At 41.2% G+C, this 9,283-nt stretch overlaps 1 protein-coding gene across 1 annotated transcript in view; it reads right to left on the bottom strand.

Moving 5' to 3' along the window:
- The window catches only part of AGA (aspartylglucosaminidase), an 11,598-nt gene extending 2,997 nt beyond the window's left edge, over positions 1–8,601 (bottom strand). Inside the window, exons 1-7 of the mRNA XM_003792797.3 lie at positions 8,426–8,601; positions 6,126–6,279; positions 5,504–5,616; positions 4,375–4,487; positions 3,034–3,148; positions 1,594–1,669; positions 53–160 (exon numbers count right to left, since the gene is read on the bottom strand). Of these exons, the coding sequence (XP_003792845.1) occupies positions 53–160; positions 1,594–1,669; positions 3,034–3,148; positions 4,375–4,487; positions 5,504–5,616; positions 6,126–6,279; positions 8,426–8,552 (806 nt within the window). The 5' untranslated portion in view covers positions 8,553–8,601. The remainder of the gene's footprint in view (positions 1–52; positions 161–1,593; positions 1,670–3,033; positions 3,149–4,374; positions 4,488–5,503; positions 5,617–6,125; positions 6,280–8,425) is intronic.
- Positions 8,602–9,283: the final 682 nt, after the last annotated feature.

Below are 9,283 nucleotides of genomic sequence, written 5' to 3'. Positions count from 1 at the left end.
AGAGAGAAAATACCTAAAGGTCTCTAGAATACACAACTGTAAGAAGTCACACCTTGGCAGGAAACGCATCAGTGTATCACCGTCCCCAGTGGCTGCAGCTGCCCCGGCACTGTCATCAGCATAGGCCCCAGATCCAGGAACTGGAGAATCTCCTACACGACTTTGTGGGGTAAGGGATAGTGATTTAGGACAGGAAATCAAGCGCAAACTAAGTTATGTCATGAGCTGTTTTCAAAAATAGGGCATATTTCCACTTAGCCATTGATTATCATTTAAAGTAATTCTTCATCAGAACACAAGAGGAAAGTCTGCATTCATTTTTTTACCTTAGGTTTTCACAAACCTATGTTAATTGTACAACAATTTGTTATTAGACATGGAGTGTAAAAAAGGTGAATTCAGAAACAGATTAAAGAGGTGGTTACCAGAAGCCAGGGGTTTGGGGGATTGGGAAGATATTGGTCAAAGGACTGTATGTGTATCATGGTTAATAGTTAACAATAATATACTCTATACTTGAAAGCTGCTAAGAGTATATATATACTTTCTTTGTTTTTGTTTTTGACATAGGGTATCACTCTGTCACCTAGGTTAGAGTGCCATGTTGTCATAGCTCACAGAAACCTCAAACTCTTGGGCTCAAGTGATCTTCCCAGCTAAGCTTCCGGAGTACTGCGCCCACCATAATGCCCCAATAGTTTTTTTTATTTTTAGTAGAGATGGAGTCTCACTCTTGCTCAGGCTGGTCTGGAACTCCTGAACTCAAGGGATTCTCCCACCGTGGCCTCTCAGAGTGCTGGGATTATAGGCATGAACCACCACACCCAGCCAAGAGGAAAGTGTTTTCATGCCCCCCCACCAAACAAAGATATGTGAGGTACTGTATGTGTTAAGTAGCTTGATTTAGCCTTTCCACAATGTGTGCTTATTTCAAAACATGTTTTATACCATAAACATATATACTTATTGCTGATTAAAAGGAATTAATGAAGAGGAATTTTTTATCAGCCAGTTAAATACCCAGACAGCACACGTTTATAGTGACCTGTCTGTTATTACCACTCTTTATCACCCAACTTCTGCATTAACTCACCAGGTTCAAAACTAGTTTCCCTTATCATCATCTATTCCAGCTTCCGACAATAAATAAACAAGTGGTAAACATTTACTAAATTTTTTCTAGTAAGAAACCTTTAATACTTTACTACTATTTCAAAGTAAGAGCCAGAATGCCATACACTGACTTAGGACACCCTGAATTGGGCTCAAGTCTCCCCTTCAGTCTTATCTTCCACCACTCTCCCTTACCCAGTCCTACTTTCTATCTGCTAGTGCCTTTACCTGTGTCTTCCCCTTGCCCTTCTGTGGGCTCAGGGCTCAGCTCCCAGCGTTACTTTACTGGCTTTCCTAAGTACCCCAGCTTAAACAGATAACCTGCACCCCCTGAATTCTACAGTCCTGGCTGTGACTCACTCTCGTTTGGCTTAGCAGAGAGCATCGTATCTGCTTTCACATTCATTTACTTCACCCTCCAGAACACCCAGCACACACTGCTTTATACTCAATATACACCACAGAGTTGGAGACACTAACCCATGTATCTTGAATTTTAAACCATTGGTAGATGTACCAGCAGCAGTACGTCCCTTCTTATGGATTACAACCATGCCTGGAAGTTAAAAAAAATGACTTGTAGATATCTAAAGTTTATTTCAAATGTAACCAAATAATTGATGAACTGGGAATTGCTACAGTCTAAGTATCTGTGTTCCCCCAAATTTATATATTGAAACCCTCCCTGACAAGGCGACAGCATTAGGAGGTGGGACCTTTGGGAGATGATTGAGTCATTAGGGTAGAGCCCTCATAAATAAAATCAGCATCCTTATAAAAGACGCTCTGAAGAGCCTGCTTGCTCCTGCTACTGTACGGACACAGTGAGAAGGCACCATCTGTAACCCAGGAATTGGGGCCTCTCCACACTCTGCATCTGCTGGTGCCTTAATCTGGGACTTCCCAGCCTCCAGAAATGCTGGAGGTTGGTCACCTACCCTGTGATATTCTGTTAAAACAGCCCAAACTCACTATGAAAGTCACATAAACATGTACTTTCATTAATTTTAGTAGCAGAAAACAAAAAACTTGGGAATAGGGAAAATTATACCAGTGGACAGTTTGTGTTTTTAATGACCTGGTTTCCCGGCATTAACTGGTAACCATTCTACATCCTTACTCTTCAAATTGCTCGTTACTCTTCAATACAATTTCAAAGGTAATTCCAAATAAGATGACTGATATGGACTGCTATGGTCTGAATGTGTCCCCTAAAATTTCATGTATTGAAAAGTTAATTGCCATTTTTACTTTGTTAACAGGGGAGCCTTTAAGAAATGATTTAATGCCATTATCTCAGGGAGGGGCTCAGTAATCACAGGAGTGGGCTCCTGACAAAAAGGATGAGTTCAGACTGATTCCCTCTCTCTTCCCCTTTTGCCGTCAGACACAGAATGACCTTCACCGAATGCTGGTGCCATGCTCTTAAACTTTCCAGTCTCCAGAAATGAGCCAAATACACTTCTATTGTTTATAAATTAGCCCATCTTTAGTATTAGAGCAGCAGAAAATGAACTAAGGCAGACAAATGAAATTTTTCAATCTTACAGCTTAGAAAAAAGTATTTAAGGTCACTTGAATATGGCAAACAACATAAAATTTATCAAAAAACTAAGTATCAAATAAAGATTTAAAAATCTACAAGTAAACAGTCACTGCATTTTAGGGGTCTTATATAAATAATTTATAAAACACAAACAAACAAACAAAAAATAAATAATTTACAAAATGTCACCCAGAGGCCATCCATGCATCTGTGTATCCATCCATCTATCCAGCTCTCTATCTTGGGGAGGACACTTACTTGGCAGTTAAGGACAATCAAAACCAACTGCTGGTGCATGATTAGAGGTGAAGAGAATCTACAGGAAGGCAATTAATTACACTTTAACCATTAAAACTGTATAAAAGGCAAATTACCAATAGTGTCATGACCATGGTCATTTCTTGTTCCTTTATAGGGAGAATCCTCCTGCTTTAAGATATTAGCTGGTTTGTAGGGTCCACAGTATTTTGAGGGATCTGGTATAACATTCTGTAAACAAGATTTATTTCTTATAAGAGTGTTTTTAGAAACTGGCAAGTAGCTATGCATAGTTACTACGTGCTAGAAGAAACCAATTAAGATGGATGGTAGCGCAAAAGAATTAAAAGCTAAGGATTAAGGAAGTCTTATGTAAAAAGAGATGAATATATAATTTTTCTCTTTCAGAAAAGGTTTTATAGAAATATCCTTTCTAGTCTCAGAATTACATAATATGGTAAGATACCTATATTCCACGGAACAGGCCTGATTTTTCATTTTATATTCCTCAAATTCTCAGCACAGTGATGGATATAAATACTTTTAAAAAATTAGATATTGATCCTCAAAGGAATTAGGTGCACACTTGACCTTTAAATTTGAGAATTCCTTTCCTAGCCAAAGAATTCTGAGATTTAAAGTAAAATTGGTATCAAAATCATTTTTTTATTTCCAAAGCCAGGTTTATGTGACTATATTCTAAATTGTAGAATATAGTCTACATAGACTGCTGTAAGACTGCTGTATAAATCTTAAAGACTCAAAAAATAATAGATTTAGGCTATTTATATAGATTGGTATTAAAGCAAGAAACCTACTACTCAGGGCTTATACATCAGTGCATGAGGTGCCTCCTCTAACTTTGTTTTATGATTAGCCTCTTTCAAGGGCTGACCCAGTGACTCCTGACTCCATGGTTACTCAAAGGTATTTGGAGCTTGAGGAAGAAACAGATGGGAGACTAAGATATCCCACAGAAGGGCCCTGTATGGCAGAGGCAAACTGAATTATACTTCAAGTCCCATTTTAGACAAATTATCTCACCAGCAACATACTAGACACCTAAGAGTATAAACCTTTAAGACAAATAAAGACATCAGATATACTGTGCATAGATAAAAATCTAAGAAATATTTCCAATTTGGGTTTTTCTTTTTTTATTTTGTGACAAATAAATATAAGCAGTTCTGACTGAGGCAGCCCCCTCTCCACAGAAGAACCTTCTTATGTGAAAACTCCTGCCAGAGACCAGCAGTTCTCCATCCTGGAATGTGCACTGGATGCAACATGGGAACCTTCACAACAGCCACGCCCAGAGGGTCAACTTAAATCACTGGTTCTAGTGTGTAACCAGGACACTAACCAGCACCCTTGACAGGCAGCAGGTAACAGAGAACAGAGGGGATGCCAGTTAATATTTTCAGATAATTTGCACTTTAAAATTAAGTGTTATATACCCTCCAATAATTTGGCTGGCAATTCCGAGCATGCCAGCCTGAATGAAGAGCTCGAGAAGCTTCAGTAGATAAATCCTCATTGATAAACCCCATGCTTTCAGCAAACTTGGTGGCTGGAGATTGAGAAGAAAAGTGTTAATCAAGTGTTACCTTTTAAACAAAATATATGTACCAAAGGCATCCTACATCAGCTGTCTCTTAAGTGAGGTGCATAAAGTCACCTGGGGGACATACAAAGTCTTTTAGAGGAGTCTTCGGACATGATCAGTTTTAAGGGAATCAATCTCTAGGTCTTAAATTTTCCTATGTTTTTTCTAAAAGCGATCTGTCGGAGACCCGTGGGTATGTGTTAGGACAGTTCTCCTTTCTTACTTCACCTCACATCTTCCTCCTACTGTTTTCTCCCCCTGGTTAACAGGGAGCACTTTTATTTAAGAAGAACAAAGAGAAAGTGTACAGCACTTCCAAAGACAGTTGGAAGTGGATTCCTCTCAAGGAGGAGAAAAAGTGAGACTCCTCCTACCATTTTGCAAAAGAAAAGGCACATTTCTTGCCAACATTATCCCCCATCAGTGTGGAGTGCCCAGGATTTAAAAAATTTAAAGACACCAGACAACTGAATTCCAATGAATAGGTAACATCTTTTTTACCTGTTAGGTAGTTTCCATTCTGTACAATCAACAGAAGGAAGCCTAATGCAGTAGTTAGATCATATGTCACTGATAATTTTTAACTACAGGGGACAGTATCATTGTCTCTTTTTTGGAGACAGTCTCATTTTGTCACCCAGGCTAGAGTTCGGTGGCGTCACATAACTCATAGCAACCTCAAACTCCTGGGCTCATGTGATTCTCTTGCCTCTGCCTCCCAGAGAGCTAGGATTATAGGTGTGAGCCACCACACCTGGCCATGATTTTTGGCATATAACTTGGAGGGCATTCAAATAATTGACAGAGAAGAAAATGAGATTTAGAAGTTAACTTATCTAGTTAAAAAGATGCTAAGTAAAACAGCCACAATTTGAACTTAGGTCTGCTTTTACCCACTGTTTTAAACTGAGTCCTATTTTCATAGTGAAGACTCATAGTCAGAACCCTAGAAAAAAATTTCAATGCAGTTAAAAAAATACCTGACTCTCCTACTAGGAGTGTGTGTGTTGTATGTTCCAGTACTTTCCGCGCCACACCAATAGCATTTTTAATTCGTCTAAGATCTCCTACTGCTCCCATATCCATGGTAGTGCTGCAAGAAAAAATGCAGTAAGATTTATTAAGGTATTTTCATAGGTTCACAAGTAAGATTGTTTTTCTCTAAGCAACAGTGTTTTGTAGGATAAACTCTCTCATCTTAAGAAGTCACAAGATATTCGTGAATACAGATTCCCACAATCTGACAAAATTAAGGAGAAAATAGAAATATGGTACATTTACCACCTGTATGCCCAATAGCACTAAAATTCTCAGTTTCTCCAGGCTCATTTTAAATATGGCTTTTGAAAGGGGCCCAAAGGCTTCAAGTCAGGCAAAACACATAATCTGTGGATCGTTGCTTAAGATTCTCCCTGTTCTAGAAAGTCTACCTACTGTCCATGTGATACTTCTGTAACTATGATGATTTTTTTCAGTTGTGTTTACCTGTGACAAAACTCATGCATTCTTCTACCTTGCTGTCAGTGGAAGACCAGGACTGTAAACGTAACATAATCCCGAATGAAGGTACAGAGATTAACAGGCACTAGCAAGGCATCTTACCCGTCTATGATCAGGGCGTCCAGGGTGGTCTCTCCAAGTTCATCAGGACTTCCCCCAAAGCCGACAGTGCTGTCACACTGCTCTCTCTCGCACACTGCACAGCCACTTTCCACTGCATCTAGGGCTGAACCTCCATATGCTAATGTCCTCCATGCTGTTAATCAAATCCCAAAAATATTCCTTTATATTTACGTATTTTTCCAATGCCAAATGCAACAAGCAAAAAACATTCTGTGAACTCCAATTTTTAAAAACTTACTCATATTTATTCTAAGGTAAACTGAAAATTTTTATAATTTTTATAAAATTTCAGAATGAGGGTACAATTAGGCTACAATATTTGTGTTTGTTAGGTAAGGTTCCCCTACAACCAGGAGCTGTGCCACGTACCCTTACGTTGTGCCCAAGTGTGTGAGAGCACACCCACTGTTTCTTCCCCCCAAACTTGAATTGAATTGGGTTTTTCTCTTATGTGGGCATGTATCAGATCATCAGCTGGCTTCACACTGAGTACACTAGGTATCGCTTTTCCATTCTCATGATACTTTACTAAGAATGTGGAAAAACTAAATTTTTAACAAATTAGTTTATCAAGTGCTATGAAGAAGTCAGAGTAATAGAGACAAATTATATCACTAGTTACCACGAAGAATTTAAAGACTTTGGCTAATGGTGTGAAATGAGGGTTTCTGCATTTATTAATACCTAGTTCTTCTGTGTACGTGAGAAAAGTAAGAATCCTCTCTTTTTAAAAGGTACAAAGTTACTCAAATTTTAAAACGACTAAATCACAGGCTTGTAAGTTTCTTATACATCATAAGATAAGCAAAAATATGCATAGCTAATACTTTTATTGTGGTGACACTTATCATGGCAAATCTCAATAACATTATAACAGCAAATCAATAATTACAGCATAGGCTTTATATGGGTTAATTCATTTAATCTTCATAACAGCTTTTGAGGTTAAGTACTGTACAATTACAGCCCTTAAAGAGGACACAAAGGCAGAGAAGTTAAGAAATTTGTTCAAAGTCACACAGCCAGTAGGTGGCAGAGCCAAGATTCAAAAGTAGCCACTTTGGCTCCAGTGGACATACTTTGAGCAGGATGTTATATTCTGTGGATCCTTATTTGGGGGAAGGGGGGGTCCTCAAGGGATGATTTCCATACAGATAAAAACAGAATTTCATGAAGGGTAGTTCCTATTGTTGGTAAACACTGAAGCATTACTCAAGCATTACCACTGTACCTCCAGGCCTGAAAGTATATTTAGAAAAGATCCCCCTTTCGAAAAAAGCGACTTACACAGAATTGTCCCCTGCCCAGGCTCATGCACGTTCTCTCCATCATTATCGCTGGGAATATCTTTTTCACATCCCGTTTCCTCATTTTTTCTGAACTGTATGCACTGCCTATAACATACAAATTTAGCTCCCCACGATCCGGAGCCAATTCTGCCCAAAAGAGTAACTTAGCCTCAGGTAGGAAAACAGGGTCTGAAATTAGGTCTTGAAGTCGTAGTACCAAGACAAGGAACGGTACAGGTACGCACCAGATAATGAAAAGGCACATAAGACGGGAACCTAACTCTGATTGGGCATGAAGGCAGTAAGTCAGGGAAGCTCCCTGGAAGAGGTGACACCTTAGCTTGGTGGTTCTCAACCCTAACTGCAATTCAAAATCACGTGGGGAGCTTTTTAAACACAAACAAACAAACAAACAAAAAAACAGGAAAAAAAGATGCCCTGGTTCCCACAACTAAATCACAATCTCAGGAGGTGATTTTTGAAACCACCGGGGAGGACGTTTTTGAAACGCTCCGCAGGTCATTTTAATGTGCAGCCAAAGTTGGAAACTCACATTCTGGGCGGCAGCTACAGCAGGTGGGAGAGAAAATACACTATGACCGGGAAACTATTAATCGTTTGTAAAACGGGAGTACAGGGCACAGCAGAGAATTAAGGGATTAGAAATAACAGGTGGAGTAGCAGATAGCCCGCGGAAAGACTGGGTGTTAGGCCTGCAGGTGCCACTGGAAAAAGAAATGCACAAGGCCATCCATTTTCAGGTCAGCAGCAGGCAGAAGGCACACTGGCGCGGAGGACTGTACAAGGGGAGTAAACAGGCCCCTACATGCAGCACTGGCAGGGAGGATGGAGCAGAAGTCAAACGACGAGAAACAGCAAGAGCTTGAAGCGGCCGCGGCGCTCCCCGGCCGCTCTAGTCCGGCTCTTGCCTGCCTTCCCGGCTCTCACAGCGCAGCCCGCCTCCCGCCCCCGGCCACTGCCGCCCCGCACCTGCTTCGGTTGCATTCTTAAAAGGCCAAGTGTTGAGGACCAGGGGCAGAAGGCCCTGGCCGCGCACTAAGGCCGGACCAAGTAGGAGCGGCACGAGCAGCAGAGGAAAGTTCGACTTCCGCGCCATAGCTGCGCGCCGAGCGGACGAGCGTGAGAAAGGTCGCGACAGCGCGGCCGGCGCAGACGCCGCAGCCGGCTTGGGCGGAATTCGTGTTTCCCCAGATCCCCGCTCACCCCTCCAGCCCCGCCCACTCCCCTCGGGGCGCGGTGGGTGCTGCCTCAACTCTCGCGAGACGCGGCGTTGGAGGGGTTGTCCAGTGGGTTCGGCCGTTGGGATGTTTTTTACCAGGTGCTTTGCAGATTTTTCTGTTTCTTTCTTTCTTTTCTTTATTTTTTTGGACTAGCCACCCTTATTGTTGTTACTTTCTCTGTTGCTATAGGTAGATGGAGCTTTGTGTTGGTAAATTAGTTTGAAATTGCGCGACTCTCGGTTGCGTGACCCTAGGAACCTCAGGTCCCTGCTGTGTACCATTCATTGGTTTTTTGCTTCGCGTTTTAATTTAAAATTGAGGCTTAAACGTTTGCCAAACTCCAAACGGACTCTGGGATTCCCAGTTTCAGGGATCTGGGGGTGGTTATTGAGGGTAGGTGAACCTGTTTGCTTGAGACCAGATTTTTTTTTTTTCATCCAAGCCTGGTGTCGTTTTCCCGTCGCAGCGTTTTGTAGGATGTCCTGGCGGTAAATCCCTGAGCTGCGAGAAAAGGAGACGCAGTTTGGGAAAGCAGAAGTTTACCCTTCGCATGGCTCACTGAAATGCGTGCATCTGCAGAACAAGGTTCCCTCTATCCCTTTTTCAA

This window comes from Otolemur garnettii, unplaced genomic scaffold, assembly GCF_000181295.1.
Source record: "Otolemur garnettii isolate 467f Iridium unplaced genomic scaffold, OtoGar3 scaffold00061, whole genome shotgun sequence".
NCBI lineage: Eukaryota > Metazoa > Chordata > Mammalia > Primates > Galagidae > Otolemur > Otolemur garnettii.
Note: the sequence above shows the minus strand (reverse complement) of the source record. Positions and strands in the feature narration are given on the sequence as shown.